The sequence below is a fragment of the Vombatus ursinus genome, unplaced genomic scaffold (genome assembly GCF_900497805.2).
Source record: "Vombatus ursinus unplaced genomic scaffold, bare-nosed wombat genome assembly UNPS02014344.1, whole genome shotgun sequence".
In the NCBI taxonomy this organism is placed as follows: Eukaryota; Metazoa; Chordata; class Mammalia; order Diprotodontia; family Vombatidae; genus Vombatus; species Vombatus ursinus.
In genome coordinates, this window is record NW_020954122.1 from 394,770 (window position 1) to 407,448 (window position 12,679).

General features: G+C 47.9%; 1 protein-coding gene across 1 annotated transcript; it reads left to right on the forward strand.

Annotated features, from left to right (window-relative positions):
- The first annotated feature begins 1,897 nt into the window (after positions 1-1,897).
- LOC114042294 (beta-1,4-galactosyltransferase 3-like) lies at positions 1,898-12,178 on the forward strand. Its single transcript, XM_027860970.1, has 7 exons — positions 1,898-1,916; positions 4,822-5,167; positions 6,884-7,119; positions 10,082-10,269; positions 10,812-10,934; positions 11,027-11,131; positions 11,856-12,178. Exons 2-7 carry the CDS (start codon positions 4,921-4,923, stop codon positions 11,989-11,991), a joined length of 1,035 nt encoding a protein of 344 aa, XP_027716771.1. The 5' UTR covers positions 1,898-1,916; positions 4,822-4,920; the 3' UTR covers positions 11,992-12,178.
- Positions 12,179-12,679: the final 501 nt, after the last annotated feature.

Genomic DNA, 12,679 nt, shown 5'->3' on the forward strand with positions numbered 1-12,679 from the left:
GGAGCAGTCAGCTTCTGAGGGGGGAAAGGGAAGAGAATGAGCATTCATTAAGAGCCTACTATGTGCCAGGAGTTTGACAAATGCTATTTCACTTGATCCTCTCAACAACCCTGGGCGTTTCTTCATAATAAGATGCTATTATTATTATTATTCTCATTTTATAGGTGCGGGCACTGAGGCAGACAGAGGTTAAGTGACTTGCCTAGGGTCACACATCTAGTAAGTACCTGAGGTGGGATTTGAACTCTGGCCTTCTTGACTCCAGACCCTTTGCTCTATCCACTGTGCCACCTTCAAAGCCAAGTGCCTCCCTGGCAGTTGTGGAACTAAGATCTTAAGAGTCTTCCTGAAGGCGGGGGCAACACCGGTGTCCTTTGCAGTGTTGACTGTTACCCATTTTTTGGTGGTTCATGTGTTGCTTTTGCAAGGTTCTGTAAAAGGAAGCTGGCCCCGGGTGGCCAGTGAGGCAGGGAAAGTGCTCAGGTGGGATTCCGTCAGCATTAGAGAACTGTCTTTGCTGTGGCTGTGTCTGGGATTTATTTCTGGGTGGGATTGTGTCTCTCTGGGTGTGATAACTGTCCCCGGGGTGCAGTGGTGGGTCTGGTAACAAGATTCCTCCTTCCTGCCAAGTGATTGTGTCAGAGTGTCTTCAGGGGGATCCCCATCTTTGGCCCTGATTGTGTGTGTGTGTGTGTGTGTGTGTGTGTACCTATATGGAGTTGGGGAGTTGTGCCCTGAGCAGGGGTGTGTGTCCTTGTATGTCTCCCTTCGATGCAGTTTAAGAGGTTCAGGGATGCCCCAAGGACTGAAGTACGGCACAGGACCATCCAGAATGATTTTACAGACTTAAGCATTCTTTAAGTCAAATTGGCAAAGATGTATTATAACACTAATATGGCGGGCAGAGCTCCTTAAAGGACTCTGCAACTGAATAGGAATGATGCTAAAGCTTATATAAGAAAAGCAGCAAATTATGTGCCAGGTATGCTAATTAGGTGATAGCATACAACCTTGGTCACAGGCGTCATTTGCTACTGGAAACTGGGGAGAGGGGTTCCTAAGGGGTGGATTTTTGGTCTGTTATGTCTGTAACAAAACAGCTTTGGGAGTTAATGTCTACAGCTTGACCTCTGGATCGTATATGATAACTGTGGGAATCAGTACGTTATAGTTTTGTTGATGTAAGACAGTACATTCTATAGAGGTCAGCTTATTTGGGTGACAGGGAGAGATAGCTCACCTCACTGGGCCCACTCCAGAATTATTGCCAGAAACAGGGTCTTCGGGCTGGGAAGAAAACTGTCAGGGATAGTGTTTTGAGGCTAGGGAGAAATATGGTCTTGGAATTGGGGTCCGAGTACAGGTACCCAAGCAACCCATCACCTTCACCTCTGTGATCCCCACCCCCAGCCCGGGCCACCATCTCTGTGACCTGAGAATGGAAGGAAGAGACAGTCTCCGGGTGGAGAGTTGTTGCTTTTATAAAAGTCAGGGTCGGGTGGGAGACAAGTGCCTGAAAAGCAGTGGGGGCCAGGTAGAGGTGGCCTCATAAGCCTTTCCTCCAGTTTTTGCCTCAGAGAGAAGGTGCCACCAGCCAGAGAGACAAAGGGCCGAAGATACAGAAAGATCAGTTGGGCCCAGGGCCACCAGCTCCACAAGTATCTTAATCCCCTTGCTTTGGGCCCTCAGGACCAGCCCAAATGGAGTGGTGGGGGAGGGGGAGGAAGGCTTTCACCGAAGGACTCACATGTCCCAGTACTCTCATGTCATGCTGGTTCTAACCACAGGGCTTGACTTCATTTCCTCTCCCAGGTCTCTCGTTGCAGTGAACAGAGAGGCAGCTGGCCTCCCCAGAGGTGCCTGGGGTGGGGGAGGAGGATTGCTAAGAGCTGGGGGAGAACAGGATCACACCTGAGGTGAGAGCTAGCAATAGACTAGTAGGAGTTGGGAGGTGTCAGGACTCAGGGAAATGGAGTCCTTGCAGAGAGAGCCTTGGTTCCCGAGACCTAGTTTTGCCTCTGGCACTGATGGGCCTTGTGACTTCGGACAGGTCTTCTCCATGGGCCTCAGTCTCCCTATCTGTAAAAGGCAGAGGTTGGACTTGGTAGACTTCTAAGACAACTCTAACATTCAATGACTCCTGGGTCTGGCAAAGGAGACCACCAGAGCTGGGTCCCAGCTTCCCTCTCCATCCTCATCTCCTGCTCTCCTCCCACTCTCCCCATTCTTCCCCAAACACTTCAGGTAGGTGGTGCCTACTCTAAGCCAGGCACCCTATGATAGGTATTCTGAAGGCCCAACAAGAACAGCCAGAAAGGTTGTTAGAACAGAGAAGAGCAGAGCTGGGAGGAAGAGTCCTTCACAATCTTTACCTCCTGCCCCATTTTATGGAGAGGGAAACAGGAAGGAACTTCGGGTTTCCTCTGCCTTATCTTGTGTTTGGCTATGGGACATACTAAGGAAGGTCCATAGCTCCTGCCTTCAGGGAGCTCCCAGAGTAGTTGAGGAGACCTCTCTGTCTCTCTGTCTCTTTCTGTCTCTGTCTCTCTCTCTCATACACACACACACACACACACACACACACACACACACACACATCATTGGAACTTAATATATGACCATATATTCAAAGGGCTTGCATATGTGATACAGAGAATGTTGGGAAGCCCTCTATGGGTCTTAGTTGGGGTCCTCAGGGAAGGCCTCTTGGAAGACATTGGGCCCTGAAGGATGGGAGAACCCAAGGATGGGGGTAGGGAGAGAGGTGCAAGCATGGATTGAGCTCACCTCAGGCAAGAAGGCACATAACACATATAGTATGAAGGAAAGCTTGGGGTGCCAAGGGAAGTGAATGTGTAAGTGAGTCAGGGAGACAATTCAGAGGGATTGATTGGCCCCAACTCTAAGGGCCTGGATTGCAAGGATGAAGAGTCTGGTCTTAACTTATGGGAGCTCTTGAAGGTCCTTGAGCAGGGAAAGGAAAAGGAAGGTCTCAATAAGGGTAGAGAGAGAGAGGAGTCCAGTGGCTGGTGGAGATGGGGAAAAGGGCCGAAAGGAGGGAGGGTAGGCCTTGGGCTCTGGGTGGTGGTTTATGGTAAAGAAGATGATTACAGGGTTTGGGGACTGACTAGCTGGGGTGGATATATATGATTAGGAATGGGGGTGGTGCAGAGGTGCCACCCAGATTCAGCTCTGCGAGACAAACTTGGAGAAGGAGGCAAGAGGAGCTAGCCCAGGGTGGAGGCTGAGAGAAATTTGGGGAAGGAACCAGACATGTAGGCTTGAATGGATCAGCCAATTCCAGAGGCATAGTCTGGCTTGGTCAGGAAGGGGAATGGGCTGAGTTAGGGTCATGGCAGTAGTTCATGTATTTCCTTTCCATTTTAAACTGAGAAAAAAGCAGATTCAGAGATGTCAAGCTACATGCCCAAGGTCACACAGCTACTATGTGTCTGAACCTAGGTCTTCTGACTATGACCTTTCCACTCTCCATGGCATCTTAGCATGAAGGGAAGAAATCCAGGCTAGGTGCATGGTTCTGGGGGGAAAGGCGCTGCCATGCTTACCCTCAGAGTCTGGAAGATCTGCTGGCCTCAAATATCACTTCAGGCACTTACTGATGGTGTGAGCTTTGACAAGTCCCTTACCTTGTATGGTCTCAGTTTCCACATCTGTCCCCTCTAAAGTCCCTTTCAGCTCTAAATCTATGATTTTGTGATCCTTCTCCTAGCAATTAGAGCCCTTTAGTGGCTTTAGCTTCCAGAATGGAACTGAGTGGAGTTTTAGGAGCAGAGTAGTGAATTCATTTTTAAAGGCTAAAAGACAGAGTCCATCCCTTTTTCCATCTCTTCAGTGGGTACAGTGCCTTTCTCTCTAATTGAGATTGACTTCCTGGAGAAGGTGATACCTCAGTGAGTTCATTTTCTTTCTTTCTTTTTTCTTTTTTATTTTAGGGAGGCAATTGATTGGGTTGTGACTTGTTCGGGGTCATACAGCTAGTAAGTGTCTGAGGCCAGATTTGAACTCAGATCCTCCTGACTCCAGGGTTGCTAGGACACTTAGTTGCCATGATGGGTTGTTTTTCTAGGGACAAACACTGTCTTGTTCTCTTCTGTCTCATCAGAATGTCCCCTTCCTCCAGGAAGTCCCCCAGAAAAGTCAGCATCGTGGAACCCAAAGAGTCAGGAGATAAGGCAGTGTGATATGATAGTGGATCTGAAGGTGTGGGCTCCAATTGGGTTCTGCCACTTTCCATCTTTGGAACCTGATGAGCATAGGATAAGAGGTCCAGAGCTGGGGGGGACCCCAGAGGCCGGGCAGTCCAACCCCCTCAATTTACCTTCTTTTTTTAAGGAGGAAACTGAGGCTCAGAGGCATAAAGTGACTTAACAAAGTAATAAGTGTCCCAGGCAGGATTTGAACCTAGATCTTCCTGATTCCAAGCCCATCACTCTCCCCAAGATGCCATGCCTCCTCTCACTAAAATCCATTCTAATTAAGGTTCTATGATCTGGGTTCAAATCCTACCTCTGATCCATAAGCAGCTGGTGACTTTGGATGAGTCACTTATCTACTTCTTTCTAGGCTTCAGATTCTCCATTTAGACTAGACGGCTTGGGTTCAGATCCTGGTTTTGACAACTAACTGAGTGACCGTGACCAAGTCACTTCTGAGCTTGAGTATGTTCATCTGTGAAATGGGAATAAACTTGTCACCTCTCTCTGAGCCCCTTCTTTTTCCTCCTTTAATGATTATTTAATTACTCTTCTCTCCCACTTCCTCACCGGCACTCCCACTTTTTGTTCTTCCCCATCTTCATAGCTTGGCAGAGGCAAGGAGCCAAGAGGTGATCCATTGGGCAAAGTTGACTGGGCCTGCCCAGGGAGCAGGGCAGAACCCTACCTCCCTCCTGCCCCCAACATGGTGGCACCGGGCCGAGCGCTGTTCATCTTCTTCGGACTGCAGCTGGCAATAATGGCGGTCTTGTATCACCAAGGTTACCACCACCAGGTCAGCTATGTCCTGAAAATGCTGACCACCAGCGTCCTTAGTACCACCGACACCATCCTGACAGTGAAAGATGTCTACAGCGGCCTGGACCAAATCCAACCCCTGAGCCCTACCAAGGAAGACCTGCCCACCTGCCCCAAGACCTCTCCTTTCGTCAGTAAGCTGGCACCTTGAGACTTTTGTGGAGGCATAGGAGAGGGCTGGCTGCTTGTTGTGGTGGGGTGCCATTCACTTCTTTGTTTAGTCATTCATTCATGCATGCATATACTCATTCATTCATTCAATGAGCATTTATGCAAAGGCCTCCTAATTGACTTCCCTGCCTCCTATTCCTCCCCCTCTACAAGCCAACCCCCACACAGCTCCCAGAACCTAGTCTGACCATGTCCCTCCCCAATGCCCCTGGTTTCCTATTGCTTCTGGGATAAAATATTCAACTCTCCTTTTTGGCATTCATAATCCATCACAACTAGACCCCAACCTACCTCTCCAGCCTTCTTATACACTACTCTCCTTCCTCCATTCTACAATCCAATCAGCTCCCAAAATTGGGTCTTTATGCACACACGGGCTGCTAGCCATGCCTGGAATGCCCTCATTCCTCCCCTCAGTCTCTAGTTTCCTTGAAGTTTCTGCTCAAGGGCAGCCTCCTAAAGAAGGCTTTTCCTGTCCCTGCCCCTCCTGCTCCCTCCTCCTCTCTAGATTCTTGTACCTGGTGTTTCTCCTGATAGAAGATAAGCTCCTTAAGGGCAGGGCCTGTGCCATTTTTGGTGTCTGGCACACAGTTGGAGTTGACATTCTCCTTAGGGAAGGGAAGGGACTAGAGTGGAGAACCTGATGCTGCAGGTTGCTCACCCCTGGACATTTATATAGTGCCTACTACATGCCAGGCACTATGCTAATTAATTTTTACAAATATTATCTCATTTGGTCCTCATGACAATGCTGTGTGTGTGTGTGTGTGTGTGTGTGTGTGTGTGTGTGTGTGTGTGTGTGTGTGTGGTGATGGCTATTATTATCCTCATTTTACAAATGAGGAAACTGAGGCAGGGGTTAAGTGATCTGCCCAGGGGCACACAGTTAGTAGCTGAGGCTGGAACTCAGTTCTTCTTGACTCTGGGCCCAGCTGCCTCCAAACAGTCAAATGAGTGAGAGATGGAAGAAGCCTCAGCATCAATCTGGTCCATCCCCTCATTTTACAGATGATGCCACTGAGACTCAGGGAGTTTAAATGACTTGTCCAACATGGCCACACTTAAAGTAAAGGTCAGAGGTAGGATTTGAACTCAGGTCCTCTGACACTAGACACTCTTTCCACTGTCCTACATCCAAAGTCATCTAGACTGACCTGTTTAAAATGTAGTATAAAGAGCCTGGATTTGCCTGGGTTTGAATCCCACTACTGCCACTTCATGCCTGTGGGGCCTCAGTTTCCTCTTTTGTAACTAAAAGGCCTCCAAGGTCCACTTCTAAATTTATTCAGAAAGAGAAGGCAGGTGGGAGATGTGACTCTCTTGCCTAATGGGCCTCGGTTTGTACATAAAGGTCAGAGACGGGATTTGTACCATTCGCCAACTGTCCTTTACTTGAGGTCCCCCTTTCACGGCTTCCTTCTTCCCCACTTCCCCCAGTGGTAGCTCAGACCCACAATTGCCATCCTCCCCACCCCATTTAGATGTTGATGGTGTACCGGGAAATCCATCCATTATTTGAGTCACCATTGGACTAGATGATCTGTGACATCTGTCCCGGAGGTTTCATGCTTCTGGGTTAGAGGTGGAGGCTGAGGAGGTGTGCTGGACAGGGCATGCCTGCTCTCTGGTCTTTGAGTCAGGAGGGGAGAGGGCTCACATCACTCCTCCTCCTCTCTCAGGTGGCCCTCTGAAGGTGAGCTTCCCTCTTGATATAACGCTGGATGACATCGTTCAGAAGAACCCGCTGGTGCAGCTGGGAGGCCACTATCAGCCACCCAACTGCTGGGCTCTTCACCACACGGCCATCATCATCCCCTACCGGGCCAGGAGAAGGCACCTGCACCAGCTGCTCTACCACCTGCACCCCTTCTTGCAGAGACAGCAGATCCACTATGCCATCTATGTGGTGCACCAGGTAAGGGACTGGGCAGAGGGGGAGTGGGAAGGCTATGGAGGAAAGAGATCTCACCAGCCTGGCTAAGGAGGGCCTAAAGCGTACTGCCCTCTTCTCCAGAAGGAGAACAGAGCCCAGAGACTCACACAGACCCCTCCCCAGGGATGCAAAAGCAAAGGGAGGTTTGATCCAGAGGGAGATGTCTAGGATAGCAAAGGTAAGTATCTCACATGGTGAAAGACACATTGATGTTTCCAAGGTGGAGGTTTTTTAAAAAAATTTTACATGTGACATTTATGTGTGATATTTTATCTTCTACTGCCTCTCCTGCCACTTTTTTTTTTTTTGGCCAGGCAATGAGGTTAAATGATTTGCCCAGGGTCACACAGCTAGTAAGTGTCAAGTATCTGAAGCCAGATTTGAACTCAGGTCCTCCTGGCTCTGAGGTGGGAGATCTATCCATTACACCACCTACCTGCCCCTCATGCCTCCTTAAAATTGGATTGACCCTCCATTCCCTCAACTACCTACGTAGAGTCCCTGTCTGCTTTTAAGTCCCTTGGTACTAAGTGAATACGGTTTGTAAGCATCAGTTCTTGCCCGCCTTCCGCCAATGTTTCGGTTAAAGGCGGACTGTGAGACGTTGGTAGCTCGCTTCTTCATGAGTCCTCTGGACGCTGTTTGGTTGTCACGTTGATCAGGATTCCGAGGTCTTTCAAAGCTGTTTGTTTTTGTATTGTTGTCTCTATTGTATCAATTTGTCCTCACCTGTTCATTTCACTCTTCATCAGTTCATATGGGTCTTCCCAGGTTTTTCTTATTCTGAATCAGTTCTATACGTATCTTAGAAATGAGTCCTTTGTCAGAGAAACTTACTGAAAAGATCTTTTTCCCCTCCAGTTAACAGTTTCCCTTCTAATTTCAGCTGCACTGGTTTTGTTTGTGCAAAAACGTTTTCAATTTTACACAATTTAACTTGCCATTTTATGGTCCCTGAGCTCTTGCTAGACAATAACCCCACTCAGCAAGTCTAAGGTTGATCAGATCACCAGTGGCAGAGGCAACTTGGGAGTGGATTCTGGTCATCAGCTTTGATTATGATCGTATGGTATTTGCAAAGTAACTTTAAATTTATCCATGTTTTGTTTGGGCGTGACAGATAAACCTCTGAACATTTACTAAATGGCTGTTGTGGAAAAGGCAGTAGGCATTGGAGAAATAAGGTCAAAAAGAAAAAAAAGGTCCTCGCCTGTGATAAACATATTTCACTAGAAATAAGAAGGGGAAGGAAACAAGCATTTATTGAGTGCCTGCAGTGTGTCAGGCACTGTGCTAAGTGCTTTGTGATATGTCTCTCACTAGAGGATACAACACGTAAACAGGTGCATAAATAGGAGACAATTTGGGGAAGGAAAGGAAGGACTGTCTTTAACTTTGAAAGGACTGGCACTAACCATTGTATTTATCTAGATTTCGACTTCATTTACACAGTTCTATTGGATGTGTCTATTGTCCTTTGGGCTCTGTTTTCTTCCCTCTGCATCTCTTCATACAAGTCTTCCCATTTTGCTCTTTATAGTCGGCTTTCTTAATGAGAAGAGAAAGTCGGGACCTTGGGCCTGAGTTCAGATTTCACCTCTGACATAATACTTAAGGAACCTTCTCTCTCTCTTTCTCTCTCTCTCTCTCTCTCTCTCTCTCTCTCTCATATCAAGGTTACCTTACCTGGGGTGACACAGCTACTAAGTGTCGGAGGCCAGATTTGAACTCAGGTCCTTCTGACTTTAGTATCAGCTGTATCCACTGAGCTGCCCCAGGACCTCTCTAGGACTAGAAGATGTTACCTATACCTATGAAATCACAGGTGTGGTCCTTGTTCCTTCTTGGAGCACTGATATACCATTATGTTCACCTGCTAAAGTTTGTTCCGCTATGCCCCAGACGCTGAATGCATTTGTTTCTAGATTTTGTCATCACAGATAATGTGTCTATGACCATTTTTGTGCAAATGAGCATTTTTCTGCAGTCAGGAGCCTATGTGGGATATGATCCCAGTAGTGGGATCCCTGGATCAAAGGATTTGAGTAATACAGTAATTTTTTTGTGCAGAATTCCAGGTTCAGTTCAGTTCCTGCATCTGACACTAACTGGGTGACCCCCTGGAAAGTTCTTATCTGTTCAATGGGGGAAGGGAGTACCGAATGGCTGGTAGGGTCCTCTTGGATTTAAACCTATGATGTTCTGATTGGAAGAGTTCACAACTCTCTCAGAAGGTTTGTTGGAACATAGTCCCAGAGCAGGAAGGGCCCTCAGAGACTATCTGGTCCACCCCCTCCCCCCAATTGTACAGACCCAGAGAAATTAAGCGACTTCCCCAAGGTCACCAAGTGGGTCAGCATCAGATCCAGAATTCAAATCTGGGTATTTTGGCTTCAAATTTGGCCTTCTGGTTACTGTCCCATACTCCCCCAGAGCCCTTCTAAAAAGGATTTTTTTTTTTTAAATTGGCTTTTCTAGCTTAATGGAGATGAGGTTATTTTAGTATGCATTAATCTATTAGGGAGATTGAACTTTTTTTTGGTTGTTTATTCTTCTTTTGGAAGCTATTTATATCCTTTGACTGCTTGACTACTGGGGAGAGCCTTAGTCTTAGAAATTTGTGTCAAATTAGGTGTCAGATTTTAATCAGAGAAATTTAAGGCAAAAATCTACCCATCCCCCTCCAAAAAAAATCTGGATTAAAAAAAAAAGTTTCTGCTGCATTGAATTTTGTATAATCAAGGTCACCTGTTTTGGTCCTCTCCCCATTGTGTGTGTGTGTGTGTGTGTGTGTGTGTGTGTGTGTGTGTGTGAGTGTGTGTGTGTATAGGGGGTAGTGATGGTGGCATAGGGAGTGGGTACACACTGTCTGAGTCAGGCACTGAGCAGGGTTCACCTTGAATAAAGGGCCATCCCTCCAGTTTAAAGGCTCTATCTATTTCAGATGGACAATTATACCTTTAACCGAGGGAAGCTATTGAATGTGGGCTTCAAAGAGGCCATGAAGGAGAATAACTGGCAGTGTCTTTACTTCCATGATGTGGATCTGATTCCTGAGGATGACCGAAACATCTACGACTGCAGTGCCTTTCCCATGCATGCTTCCGTAGCCATTGACAAGTTCCAGTATGAGTAAGTGAAGGCAGAGGGGAGAAAGGAGCTATCCCCAAGAAGCCAGGTTCAGAGAAGAGGAGCGCTCCCAGGGACCAGAGAGGAGAGTATCCCAGGAATTAGCAAAGAGGTCTATCCTAGGAGCCATAGAGGAGGGGCTAGCTCAGGGGTTAGAAAAGAGGGCAATCCTAGTGGCCAGAGAAGAGAACTATCCATGTGGCAGAGTGGAGAGACTGTCTCCGGGGTAAGAAAGGAGCTGCTGTCCCCAAGGTAAGAGAGGAGTAGCTGTTCCAGGGGCCAGAGAGGTTATCTTCTGAGATAACCTGAGCAAGACGTCAGGGGCTAGCTCTCGGGTCTAAGAGGAGGGGCTACCCTTAGGGGCAAAGGGGAGCAGTTATCAGAAGGCTTAGAACCATCCGCTTAAAGGAGGGATTTTCATGTGGGTCTGAGGGAAGGGCCTTGGGTAGAGGTCACTGAAAGCAGGCCTCAGAAGAATTGCAGCTACAGTGACATCTGGCCTAGCAGGTCCTCTGTCTGACTCAGCCTGTCCTTCATGTTTCTAGGCTTCCTTACCAGACATACTTTGGGGGTGTGATGGCACTGCAGCCCATTCACTATCTGAAGATCAATGGTTTTCCCAACAACTACTGGGGCTGGGGGGGTGAGGATGATGACATTGCATCCAGGTGAGTAATCTGTGCCTAGGTCTGGTGGGGAGGAAGGCTGGGAGCAGGTGGAAAGACACCACGGGGCTTCTTTGTTCCATTCCTCTCCACAGAATTTTCCTGAATAAGATGTCAATCTCCCGGCCTCCAGCAGTATTTGGCCGCTACCACATGCTGAAGCATGGTCATGACAGAGGAAATAAGGCCAACCCCAACAGGTGAGAGGTGGAAGGAGAGGAGGGGCCTGGGGGAGGGGACACTGCCATTCTCATCATCCTTGATCAAGGGCTTAACCTGAAATGTGTCTCACCCTCCCTGAGTATTCTAAGGCCAGCCCCTGAGACCAACCCTTGGAGGTGACCGCTCTGTCTCCAGAAGAGCTCCCTTATGAAGGGTTCTTACATAGGAGAATGCTCTCAGGTCTTATCCCTGGGTGTGACTGGTAGAGGTTCCTTCACCATGCTTGATCTCAGTGCCTTTGTAGAAGGATCATTGACTTGCCCAATAGATGTACTTGAAAGCAGAGGTTCATCATAATGGGAGGGGGTCAGGGAGTCATTCTAGGGTCATTCTCCTGGAAGGAATAGTGACCCTTGGGTCATCCGTAGAAGAGAGAAGGAATCACATTTGCACTCTCCTATTTTCAGGGGATTCTTCCCTGTTTATTCCCCTTGGGTCATGGCACAGATCACTTTCTTAAGTGGGGAAGAGGGGGCAATAGATGGATGGTTATGTCTATCCAAACCCTCAGGATCTTGATCCGTAAAATGGGCCCATACTCAAGACTCCCCACATTGCAGGTGGCTGTGAGGAAGAAGCTTCAGAAATTGTGAAACCTCAAAGAAGTAGGCAGGATAAAAATAGTAGTGATGGTGGAGGGGTGGGGGGCAGCTGCAGGCTACCACAGGGCCTACACATCTTTCTTCTCTTTGCCCCTGTTAGGTTTCAGCTCCTCTCCAGAACCCATCTGAGGTGGCGTTACAATGGGATGAATAATCTCCTCTACAGCTTACTGTCCAAGGAGCAGACCCCCCTCTACACCAACCTCACAGTGCACTTTGGTATCGATTACCACTAATTGTGGTGCTTTCCTTGGGGCCCCTGGCCCCAACTCTTCTGCCTAGAACTCTGGGTCTCTTGCCTCTTGTCCCACCACATGCCTCATCTCTCCCATTCATCAAGGACCAAAGTCAGACACTCAAGACAAATATACAGGGAGCAGAAGGGAGAAGAAATGTGGAAGGAGGCAGTGAGGGTTAGCGCTACTCCTCAACCAATTTTCTTATTAAAGTGTAGTTTGTTTTATATGATGCATGTACCCTCCTGCACACAATTTGGGTCCCCTAGGATCCCGTCATCTGGATCTATGTGGGGATGAGGGCTGGGAAAAAAGATCCCATCTGAGGCAGGAGACACATTTCTGCCCTTGTTGAACCATTATTCTCTGGAGGAAACTTGGTCCTGCCCTTAGGGAGGTCTGAAGGTGAGACAGGTGTTTAAGCCAGTTTGCTCAAACACAATCACAGATAACAACATCAAGCAAAACAATGACAACAGCAAAACCCTCTTAGCAAACACAAATCTAACTCCAAGCTGGCCTGTGATCTCTGGGCGAGAAGGGCCAGAGAGATGAGCTGGGATTCATTTCCCATGGTAACCTGGAGAGGGAGAGAGATTTTGGGGTTCATTTTGGAAGTATTCCTAAAGAAAAGTTTCCTGGACAGGGGCTGGGGAGATGTTAAATGTGACTGACGTTCCTTAAAGAC

What these genes read in the sequence shown, in the direction of transcription:
- LOC114042294 (XM_027860970.1), top strand. Translation starts at nt 4,921, where the DNA reads ATGGTGGCACCGGGCCGAGCGCTGTTCATCTTCTTCGGACTGCAGCTG. An exon ending in CCATCTATGTGGTGCACCAG is followed by an intron (nt 7,120 to 10,081) that starts GTAAGGGACTGG and finishes TATCTATTTCAG; the next exon opens with ATGGACAATTATACCTTTAA. An exon ending in ATTGACAAGTTCCAGTATGA is followed by an intron (nt 10,270 to 10,811) that starts GTAAGTGAAGGC and finishes TCATGTTTCTAG; the next exon opens with GCTTCCTTACCAGACATACT.